A 12,183-nucleotide genomic window follows, 5' to 3' on the forward strand; every position below is an offset into this window, starting at 1 on the left:
ATCGAGCTCTCTTTGATGGCAATACAAAGGCTATCTACTTGAGGGGACTATCGGTTCTTCATTTCTCATGCACCTCTCCAACTATCATCTACTATAACAACCAAAGTGCCATAGCACTTACTGGTAACCCAATCATCACACCATGGACGCGGCATGATGGAGTCCACTTTTATTTCACTAGAGTGGGACTTGGGTTGAGCTAGGCACCATATGCTTGGAGTTTGTGCCTCCATTGAATAACTTTGCACGCATTTTGACCAAGGCAATCAACTGACCAATTCTCCAGTACTTGCTACCTAGGATTAGTATGGGTGAACCCTCCCCTACTATAACTTTAGGCTGACGAAGAGATGATGATTCCCTCTAGCTTTGCCTTCCACATTTGGGGGGGGGAGGGGGTACAACCTTCTTCTCTTGAGGGTGATAGGATTTTGGTTCATTATTGCTTTAGAGACACTTACTATTTTGTACATTGTATTATTAGCCACATCCTCTAGGTGACCATGATTATAAAAGGGTGCTTGGGCAAGGGAATAATTCCCCTATGAGAGAATTGTCCAAGTGGTACCGTTGGATAACATTTAACATAAGTATGATGATTTGCATTGCCCCTTGCATAACCCATGCATTGGTATTTTGTTCTTGTAAACATGATTTGTGCACACATATTCATTTTCAGCCTTTTGAAGTGGTCAACTCAAGATCTACCATATTCATGGCAGCTCACATGGCAGTCTCCTAGAATACTCTCCCTTGCTTGCTCAGCTTGCCTAGCTTGCTTCCACCTATCTTTTTTGCTTCTCTTGATACCCTCCATAGCTTTTCTTCGTCACCAACACCTAGTGGTGGTTGGGTTAGCTTGTTTGTTCTATGAAGGTCTTGGGTTTGACTATCCCTTTATTCTCCCCTAATGGGCATAGATTACTCAATAGGACGAAAACTGATTAAAAACTCTCACTTAAAGCTAGATCTATTCACAACAATCAAAAAGTAAGTCCACTGTGATTCCATCTGATAGAGATTTAGTCATCCCCTAGACTAGCATTCTTAGGCTACAATTGGTATGATCAATTCTCTCCAACACAATTACGCATATCCTATCAGTTTTGGGCATTTTTAACAGTTACTAGGTTTAGCCATCTTTTACTGGGCAGGTTGGACAAGTTTTATGCAAGCACGGTGCCACATGGCAGTACAGACGTAGGTTGCTGATGCACTTGGCCAATTTGTGTACAGTCACCAGTTTTTGCTACAAATCGGCTAGTATTGTTGGCCACCCTAATTATTTTATTGCCATATTTTCATCTATTTATAGCTGGCAATCTGCCTGCCCACTTCACTTGTCATTCAAGTCGTGGAGAGAGCTATTCGAGGAGATACTTTGGCAGCACGTTTGTATATTTGCCTTCTTCATTTCAATTATCATTGACAACAAATTTCCCCTTTCTTCTGTCTCCTTTCTCTCTCCCTCTTCTCTTATGTTCATTGTCTTTCAATTTTGTCCATACACTTCCACATTCGCTACTCTTTTTTTTCGTGAATGAGTGTAAATTAATATTGGAATATTTACATTTGGCCTTCAGGCCAACCAAACAGAAAGGATACAAGTCTCACATTTTTTACATCAGACCATCTAGTCAGCAAAGAAAAAACACAAATACAACTAAAAGTCTATCACAACTCTAACTCAAAAATGTCACTCAAAAAGGACAATTGGAGTGGAGCGAACAATATCCAACCAAGGAGTAGCAATTTCAGGAAGAACCAGATCAGCTGAGACCATAGAGGAGATATGCCATACTACTAAACCATGAACACGGGCTACATGACCATGGATACCCGATACTGAATCAAAAATGAATGCATTCCGAGTATGCCAAATATGCCACAAGGCTGTCCATCTAAGAAAATGGAACAGGCAGGAATAATCTAAATGCAAAGAAGGCGAGGAAATCATCTTTCCCATAATCCGCAAAAGAACTGATATCCAGTGCTGAGTTGCCGAGGATCACACACGCGAAACAAAACTCCAAATTTGTCTAGCAACAAGACAAGAGACAAAAAGATGAAGCACTATTTCATCGCATGTAGTACAAAACACACAACGACCAGCAGAGATCTTGCGGGCTCGCAGCACATCGCCCGTTGAAAGACCCCCAATTAGTAGCCTCCACATGAACACTTTACCCTAATACGGAACCTTAGACTTCCGAAGCTGGATGAATCTTTTCTACCACTTCTTTTTGCTATCCCGAGTATGCCATACTTTATTAGCCTTTTCCGTGACCCATCTCTTGGCCTCCACCATTTGATGATAAATCTAGTTAGCTGACCTTTTCTCAAATTCATCAGGAATCACAAACTTCAATCACGCCATGAAGAGGACTGTTATAATACTGGCAAAGGGGAGAACCTCAAAATCCTGTCTTGTATAGATGACCAAATGTCATGATAACCACGGGGTAAGCGGAAGTGCTAACGGATACGCCGAAAAGAATAAAGACGAGCCTGTCTAAGAATGACACCATCAAGGACTATCTGCAACCCCAAGCAGGCCATCCGATTAAACTTATCTTTGTGCAAATCTTTATGAGGCCAATCCAACAACCTGGAAGTAGCCAGCACTTGCCCTTGTAACGAATTCTCCACCTTACGAGAATCAAGAGGGTGCCACAATCAAATGAGAAAGGAGAAAAGACTGAGAGACCTTTATAGGACTTGTGGAATTAAGCATATGCCACCAAGAAGCATGAATAACTGTACTGCCATGAGAGATTCCAATCTTTTCTATGAAAAATTTTGCGTTATCTGACCAGGGATGACTCTCTGTATATAATGCTTGCAAAAGTGCTAGCCTCAAGGCTGCCATATGCAAGTTAGCATCCAACGAAGCTGCTCCCCCCATCCTTTTAGGAGTAGTAATATGTTGCCACGAAATCCACACCTAGCCCAAGAGATTCCCTTTCTTTTTCCACAACATGAATCGGATAGGTTGAACCAAATCCAAAAGAGACTTCTTGGTCCAAGGAAGACGAGGCAGGAAATACAAGATCATGCTGATCATGATGCATTGAGCAACCGTAAGTCGCAAATGAAGAGGCTAGCCTTGAGACTCCCAGTACATGAACCAATCATGAATACGAGATGGCATCCAATCTAGCAATGTACGAGGAGCTACATCCACACCAATAGGATGGCCCAAATGTTTGGTTATGTTTCCCCTAGAAATCACAATACCATGCCAGCCCAAGGCCTGCAAATCATTCTCCGTGCAAGAAAGCAGTGTAGATTTCTAAGTGTTAATATGAAGTCCTGAAATGCCTTTTCGATATCAAGCTAAAGCATAACCACCTACTAGGCTGAACCTTTCGCATAGTCGATTCCCAGTTGAACATTCAAAATATTGTGCATTATATTCCGGCCCTTAATGAAACCGTATTGGCATGGATGAATCAACTGCAGAAATACTTTCTGCAACCTATTGGCAATGATTTTAGAAAAGATTTCATATAAAGAACCCATAACAGAGATGGGTCTCCATTGTTTCAAGGAGGATGGAGAGGGAACCTTGGGCAATAACCGAATGATAGCAATCTTCTAGTCTGAAGGCATCTCACCAAAATTCCACACTTGCTGACATAGACGTGATAATGGATCCTTAAGTTGCTCCACATGGGCCAAAAACGGTTCATTAGGAAGCCCATCCTAGCCAGGGCTTTTCCTTCGAGGCAAATGAGACAGCACCTCTTCCACTTCCTCCTCTGAAATATATGCCTCCATCAAATCAACCCATTTTGGCTTAACCTGGTTAACAACCAAATTGCAAATATATCTACGAGCAGAAAGAACCGCATCTAAAAGAGTCTCCTATGTGCCCAACAGTGATTTATAAAAGTCAACGCACATCTGACCATAACACCTTGCTCATCCATCAAGCGCACAATATTTTCACGAGCATATTTCTAATGCAATTCAGCAAAAAATTCATGGGATTGAGAGTTATTGTCATGTACAGCTTCTGCTCTGGCCAGCAATTTGTATTTAGCATATTCCACTTCCTATAAAGATTGAACTCTGCCTTTCAACCATTCAATGCATGTAAGCAAGTCATCATTGGAGTCCCCCAACTGACACAAAGACAACAAGTGGGTCAACAATGCTTGCACATGCTACAATTCAGTGTGTAAAGAGGAAGCATGCTGAATACCATACTGTCAGGATAACGATCAAGCATTATCCCTAAATACAGCCCAAGCTTGCATCCCTTCAATGAGGACCCTGGAGCTAAAAGAAGTAATCAGTTGCTGAATATATTCCAAAAACTGATTTTGTAGCAGAAATGACTGATTGAGATGAAGAGGCAAGTGGGCAAGGAGGGCCTTAAAGGCATGGACATGTCTATGATTCAGCTCCAAGACCAAAGGATAGTGATCTGACAAAACTCACTCTCTCTCCACCCACATATCAATAACTTTAGGAAGAAAAGTATCACTCTGGAAAATATAGATCTGATCCAATCGAGCCCAAGTATTTGAATGCTAAAGAGAGCGATAAGTATATCCAGCCTGAGAAGGATGCAACCAAGACCACATGTCCTATTTCAAGGATACAACTGCCAGAGCATCCCACGCCTGTCGTTCAGGACCATCCATGACCAAGTGCTGTGAAGTTGCCTGATCCATAGATACACATGCATTGAAGTCACCCATAACAAAGCTTGGATGAGCCATGGCCAAGCAATGCAAATCATCCCAGAGGTGACGACGTTAAAAGGCAGTCACTAGTCACAAAACCTCTCCCTCATATAGGATTTCTAGAATCATAAATCTATCGCAAGGGTCCTGAGACCAAAGATGATTGCAGGGATGATTTGACTGCCAACACAACTCCAGATTTAAGAGAAACGCGTCCACTAAAAAAAACTGAATAATCCTTATATACATAGGTAGATCCTGCCAAAGCATGGTGTTTATGCTCCACAGCACATAAAACGTCCCAATTTCCAGTTAACACTCTTTTCCACAACCGACGAAGAAACACCTTTCACATTCCATAAAGCAATTTTCATGATAACACAAAGAAAGAAAACTATTGAACCACTCCTTTTCCTTTCTCTTTCACATCGACAGCTTTAGCTGCCTAAAATTTTTCCATTTCACTTCAGATCACATCTACCAAATCTACTCTCTGCAAACTAGCAATTGAATCACGGAAAGGAAACTGCTATTGCTAAGAACAGGAAACATCACGAGGAGGCACAAGCCTCCCTCGCGGATCAAAGCGCAAAGCCAAATTAGAAACCCTTTTATCCTCCACAGCCACTACAAGAGAACGCGAGGGTTGAGGTTTCATGTAGAAACCCCTACCTCTACGTTGAAAAGTTTAGAGTGATAGGCAACAGAGATGGGTGGGCGGGAGACAAACACGGCTCCTGTCTGGCATTGTGTCTAACCACAATGACCCGAGAATTATCCTGCAGAGGCAAATTCCGACCAACGGAAAGCGATGCACGCTCTATACCAGTTTGAGACACATTCTTCTTTCCATCATCATGTCCATGTTCGGCAAGCGGTTCATGGTCTGCTTCTGGCTGCTGTACCACTTGCTGGGGATGATGCTCATGCATATCCGTGTCAGGAACCATTGAACTTTGCAAAACATCCAGGCTTCTATCACATTCAGAAATGAAATGGCCCAATTGGCCACATCTGAAACAGTGACCAGCAAATGTTCCCCATTTCAGCTTGTAAACCAACATTTGCAATCCCAAAACCTTGAACCGGACTTTAATCGGGTGAGGTTTCCCTGTATCCCAAGGCATGCAGGCCCTATTCCTATTGTGGGAGGCCAATCGAGGCTCCACCAATACTTCACCAAGAGTTCTCAACACCAAAGGTAGAAGTCTCCAAAGATGCGCAGGAAAATCAACCACCTCAACCCAAATAGGACATGCCAGCCTAAATACTTCCTTAAATTCCGCCATAGGTCTCCAAGGGACCATATGTACTAATTGACCATCCATAAACAAAGGGATACGTCGCATAATAAAAGCACGAACTTTAGGGGAGTGAAAAAGGACTTCAAAGAACCCCTTCAGCCCATCATAAATTTCTTCAACAAGTGGGCCCTGCACTTGTGCTAAAGCATCATCTTGACCCACCTCAGCACTAACAAGCATAGACTACAACCATGTACGAATTCTAGTAATCAAAGGAGTCTTTCCCGTGAAGTAGAAGATGGCTGCCCTCTCATGGAAAGCAACAATCTACTATAAAACCAAATCTGTGCCCATGGCAGCTACCACATGTTCCCTTGCCAGTAAAGAACTCGCTTTACCCTCATTGGCTTGGGCGTAATCTGACATTAGTTTATTAGCAATAGCCAGCATAAACTATAAAGGCCCCTCAAGCTGAGAGCATGAAGCATGAACATTTGGCTGAGGTAAATCTTAAACACACAAGTCCGGTTCATCAACCGACATTTTACGACGCTTACCCCGTCTCATCCCCATCCATCAACTGTCCAGATTCTTCTGCTGACAAGTCACCATCTAATTCGACCGAATCATTATCATCCCCATTCTCGATATGCTAGTCAAGAAAAGCCATATCAATACCATTTGACTCCTGCAGTTTTTCCATAACCAGGCCTCTATAGGGCTGCCCATGTCTTTTTTTTTTCGTAAAAGGTAATTGTATTAATTACGAAAAAAATACAAGATTACTTGATTACAAGATACATGACGACAATCTAAACCATCATGTGAAGAGGTTCCAAGTACTACAAGTTACAAAGTCATGGCAAAGACGCGGAGGAAATTGCCATATGCCAGGGACGTAAGTCTTCCCTAGAGAGCAAGTCAGAATGCTGGAGAAGATCTAACTGCCTACAAGAGGCCCTTAAGCTTCGCAATATGCCGCTGAACATTAGAGAGAGAGAGAGAGAGAGAGAGAGAGAGAGAGAGACAGGGGCAAGTCTATCCAATCCGCAGGCTCTGCTTGTCAGTAATCTTCAGCCCCGCCACAAATCTATCCTTTCTATCTGATTCTGTCGCTGCCATTACCTGCCGGCATAAGGGCGCACAAGGGGTGCATTGAAGTCTGCCCGCACACCATGTCTGTTTCTGACTAGGTGCGTGAGAGCTATCCATGCAGAGGCAAGGCAAAGCTATCTCTTCTTCCTATTTATCGTCTCTTTCTCAGGTGTAGATCAAGGTGCCACGCGAACATCACATCGCAGAGCAAGACTATTCACCGACGATTGATTGCAGATGTGCTGGGGCAGGGCTCGCGCAAGGCAGAAACGGACCCTATGCAAGACAGACGAGAGGGCTCAAGCAGCGCACAAGCCAGATTTGCATGTCCACTTGACAAGGAAAGCAAAAAGCGCCGGCCCACATTCGCTACACTCTAACACCATCCACCTTTGCAAGTCTTGGTAGGCCACTCAGTATCCAACAAGCACCCTTTGTTCGATCCCTTGGCCTCTCGCGGGTGATCACTTTGGCTCCCATGGTAAGATTACCATCACCTTTGTAGTCTTAGTAGGTCACTGGGCAACCAACATGCACCCTTTGCCCAATGCCCTAGCTGCTTTGGGGTGGAATGCCTTGGATAAAAGCAAAACAAAATTTGGGCTTGGGCTAATCCAATCCTTTTCTAGTTTTAGTTTTAGGCTTGACATTAAACATTCTTATTAAAAAGAAATGCCTTCCTAGAGAGTGTTTGTGTCCCATGAGCACAAACCATGTTGGGAAGACCCAAACTTTCTATAAATGGATATGTTGCCCTCCATCCAACCACGATCTCATTTTTGTAGTTTGCAAGTGCTAGAGCTTTGCCATCCACACCCCATCCCATTTGCGGAGGATATCTCAACTAGAGCTGTCCACCACTGATGTCTACCATCAAGCGCCTGCTTTCCAGCCTTTTACTGCAGATTTCAAATATTTCCAACCATCTTTCCACTACTGATCGGCAAGCTGACTGCTATCTATATCCAAACTGCTGTTGCCTGCTGTCTACCAGACCCTGAGGAAGCATTCATTGCTGCACATCACCTAGAAGATTGCGTTTTTCCCTATCCAACTGTCGCCTACAGCTGGCCACCTTCTATACAAATGCGTTTTCATCATTCTGCTGCCACCCAGCCTGGATACCACCTCCTAGACCTGTGTTTTGCTGTTCAGGGTCAGCATCAGCTCCGTGTCATCATCACATTGCTGCGTTTGCAATTTTTTGTCAATCTACTACCCATCAATAGTACTCCGTTTGCAATTTTTAGTCAGTCTACTGCCCGTGTCTACAATTGTGTTTGTTATAGCCAAACATATCTGAATACCACCTACTCCATTTCGAGATCTATTAGTGTACAACACACTCTCCAACTCATTATCTCTGCCCAGAATTCATTCTGATTCATTGTGTTTATTGTCACTAAGTTACCCTAACTCTAATTGTGTTTCTTTATCAGTCTATGCGTTTGATGTACGATTGTGTTGTGTTTTTTGTGGTAGAGTATTTCTTTACATGTTCCCTTGCCTTTGTGATCATCAAAAGCACTTGGGCAATACAATCCTTCGAAGCACCGTTGGTCAACATCTTGGTTTTGTTGTAGTGTACCTCTTGTGTGACTCAAAGGAAAATGTCCACCACCGTTGTGAACTTGGAAAGCTGTCATGTAGCACATTGTGGCCCAATGCCTTGTTCTCATTGGGGTGGGACCTTTTGGGTCACGGTGCAAAGTCTACTTTTCCTCTCCCTTAAGAACCCATTTTGGACCTAAAGGGAGGTGTTAAGCTACTCAAATTTAGACTATATCACAATCTCATTTTTCAAGCTAAATCTCTTTGGCTCTCTTGTAGCCTCAAAATAAATTTCTCAAATGATTAAGTAACACGAGTTCTAGAACTTTGGATACGAGAATTGGCTCAAAAAGTTCCATAAGAGGGCATCTTAGTTATTGCCACATTCATCCCCACTTTCATCACTCTTCTTCACTAGATCTCCATTAGATAATTGCCATCATCAAGAGGTGACATCTTGTTACTGCCATCATCATCATCTGGAGGTGCTATTGCCAATGCTCTCCATCATCTGGAGGTGTCTTAACTGCAGCAGCTGTCATCATCACTAGTTGGTCACCTTCATCAGTAGCCTGTCCATCTGCATGCATCCCTAGGAGCAGCAGTGTGAAGAAGACTTAGTGGATGGAAGACAAACATGCAACAGTGTGTTGGCCAACTGATAGACTGCCCTAAATAAAGGTGCACACAACTTAGTGAGCTTGACTACTGTCCAAGGGCCAAATATGAATGTGACCATGATCATAAGCAAAATTGGACCAAACAGATAGAGCTCAAAATGTCCCTCACTGACTCAATGTAGGGATCACAGACATAAGATGAGCATGGCCACTAACAGAAATAAGGATGCCTCTGTCAGAGTCGACACAGACAATATTTATTTTGAAATGTGCACTTAGCCTCAATGAGAATCCTGCAGACAATATAAGTATGCCACTTGCCTGACTCTTTACTTTAGATAGTTACGTTTTAAAGATTACCAGGCTGGAGGCTAGCCAAAGAAAAGGTAGAAATGCAGAGATAAGTTTTACTATAAAGCACGTCCATCATATAAAGCGATTCAAATTGCTTTGAGAATGCCTTGAGTACTTCTTTTGCAGCCAAAGCCCCATTTCTATCAAACAACGTAAACTTCTTATCACTAGGACCTATTTTAAAGGTTTTTCTACTTGGCACCGCCTCACACTCACAAAGTTGTTAAGGAGATCTAAACAACAAAGAGAGAAACAACTGTCAAGACGTACCTGTGGGTACTGTAGTAAGCGAACCATCTCATATATAGAGTTGCTTCCTATAGCAAGCATTCCCAATTGACTAATTGGACGAGAAGGAGCTTGTGGTGATACAGCCATCACGTCTTGTTTGACTAACATGCAAGCTGTATTTGCACCACCCACGTTTCCCCAAGATCAACTGAGCAGAACTCCTGTCAACTCCTTGAACTGAGAGAGATCTGCACCAATTACAAACAGAAGGCAATCAGACAGCACTTGTTTGAAGGGTGTGTGTATTGCAATCGGAACGCCTAAACTATTGGAGAATGGCAAAAATGTAAATGCTTCGTGCGTTACCTTTATTGTACACAGTTCATCATGTAAATACATGAACAGCCATGAAATTACATATAATTATATATATGGTACGTAATGTATCATATTAATACATGGACAGAGGAAATTACAGCAATGTATCATCTTTGTAGTTTGCAGCTTAAGTCTAAAAAGAAAAGAATGGAGCCATTGAATGAAACACAAACAGATTGACAAAACCGCACAACTTACGGATACAAGGCAGCTTCAAAACACTAACCAGCCTTGGACACACACAGCAATGCATCGTCAAACAATCTTTCATAACGAGCCCCTAATTTGGGTTCTTCCAGATCCCAGAAATATAAACATTTTGCTATCTCCTGGAGAATAATGCATGGAACTAATGTAGAGATCATTCGGACCAATCTTTCGAGTGCCATCGCCATATTCGCAACTATGTGGTTTGACTGAAGAAATGGAGCCACTGGATGGACCTCAAACAGCAACCTCGACCAATACAGACAACTTACAGATGTGAGGCAGCATCATGGAGTCTCTATGAAGGTCCCATCGGCCTGGTCAGCAGGTCCCGGCAAAATGCAGTGAAGCCCGCGACAATCCCCGCTTGGGTCTGTGAATCGGAGGCGAAAATGGCTCGGCTCAGGAGTGCAAGGACATGGCAGTAGCCATTACTACCTGCAGCGCGCGCTGATGCTGGTTACGTGATGATTAAATGAAAAAGAGTAGTAATAATCATTTTGTATGGTAGGATTGAAAAGCTGCAATAAAACGGTTCTATCCATCGTGGATAAGACCTTGGTTCACCAAAAATATTTTTGGTAGCAAATACAAAATCCTTTAAGCTTCCTTTTAAGAAATTGTCCGTATAATTTGCTTAACTTGAAAAATTTTTAAGTTTCGAGGCTTTAATTTTTTTTTTTTACATTATTTTGGTCATGCCTTTTTGGTTAGGCACCTTGTATCTCTAAGGTATACATTGTACGAGGCTTTACTAAATTTTGTATTTTTGGTCATGCCTTTTTGGTTAGGCACCTTGTATCTCTAAGGTATACATTGTACGAGGCTTTAATAAATTTTGTATTTTTGGTCATGCCTTTTTGGTTAGGCACCTTGTGCTTCTAAGACCACTCAAAGGCGAAGGTATACATTGTACAAGGCTTTAATAGATTTTGCATTGTGTCCATCATGTGGATGCACTACAGTTTGCGAATAAATGCACCTTATCATAAGCCTCAGGGCATGCCTCAAGTAGTAATAATGATAAAAAACAAACACATCTAGGCTATTCATTTATGAACCTTGTTAGCCCTTTCCTAGCACAAAGGGTTTTCAAGGACTATAGCAAAGGGAGAGAGAGTTTTATGTAACCACACCCTCCCCAAAACCCCCTACAGATTTAGTGTTGTGTCCATCATGTGGTCTTATTAAGGTTTTGCAACGAATGCTTTCTAAGTAGTGATCAATAGCCCTCAACACGTGACTCACCACGATAATAAATAGAAAAGAAAAACGCATCTAAGCTACTCATTTGTTAACCTCATTAGCCCTTTGCTAGTACAAAGGGTTTTCAAGTGGTATAGTTAAGAGCCCCATCACATCCATTAGAGTAGGAAACTTTTGTAGAATGTGAAAAACAATATTTATGGCTCATGAGCATTTATCTTACTACTATATTATTTTTGCCATAGGTTTGGAAAGCTAATCTCCAGAGGGCTTCCCGAACCTACCCCCTTTTCCAAACCTCTATTCTTCAATCAAAACCCCTTCCCCTCCCCTCTTTCAACCCACTCGCTTTCCCTCTTTCTCACGTTTGATCTCCCATTTTTCTCTTCCCCCTCCCTTTTTTCATTAAAGCGCCCCCTAACCCCCCCCCCCCTAGGTTCTGTGTGTGTGTGTGTGTGTGTTAGATTAAACTTTTTAATTTAAACTTTCTTTTTAATTAAAATAAGGAGAGAGAGAGAGAGAGAGAGAGATAGAGAGATAGAGATAGAGAAATATACAAAGAGCAAAAAAGAAAGACGAGGAGAGGGAGGGTTAGGGGGAACA

General features: G+C 42.4%; 1 protein-coding gene across 6 annotated transcripts in view; it reads right to left on the minus strand.

Moving 5' to 3' along the window:
* Positions 1 to 10,849, minus strand: part of LOC148035796 (uncharacterized) — a 167,564-nt gene extending 156,715 nt beyond the window's left edge. For all 6 annotated transcript variants that reach the window (XM_087677805.1, XM_087677808.1, XM_087677810.1 and 3 more), the window contains exons 1-2: positions 10,647 to 10,849; positions 9,829 to 10,037 (exon numbers count right to left, since the gene is read on the minus strand). In XM_087677805.1, the coding sequence (XP_087533931.1) occupies positions 9,829 to 9,957 (129 nt within the window). In that variant the 5' untranslated portion in view covers positions 9,958 to 10,037; positions 10,647 to 10,849. The remainder of the gene's footprint in view (positions 1 to 9,828; positions 10,038 to 10,646) is intronic.
* Positions 10,850 to 12,183: the final 1,334 nt, after the last annotated feature.

The sequence above is a fragment of the Lygodium microphyllum genome, chromosome 5 (genome assembly GCF_053477565.2).
Source record: "Lygodium microphyllum isolate KBCC chromosome 5, Lygodium_microphyllum_v1.1.10, whole genome shotgun sequence".
Classification (NCBI taxonomy): Eukaryota; Viridiplantae; Streptophyta; class Polypodiopsida; order Schizaeales; family Lygodiaceae; genus Lygodium; species Lygodium microphyllum.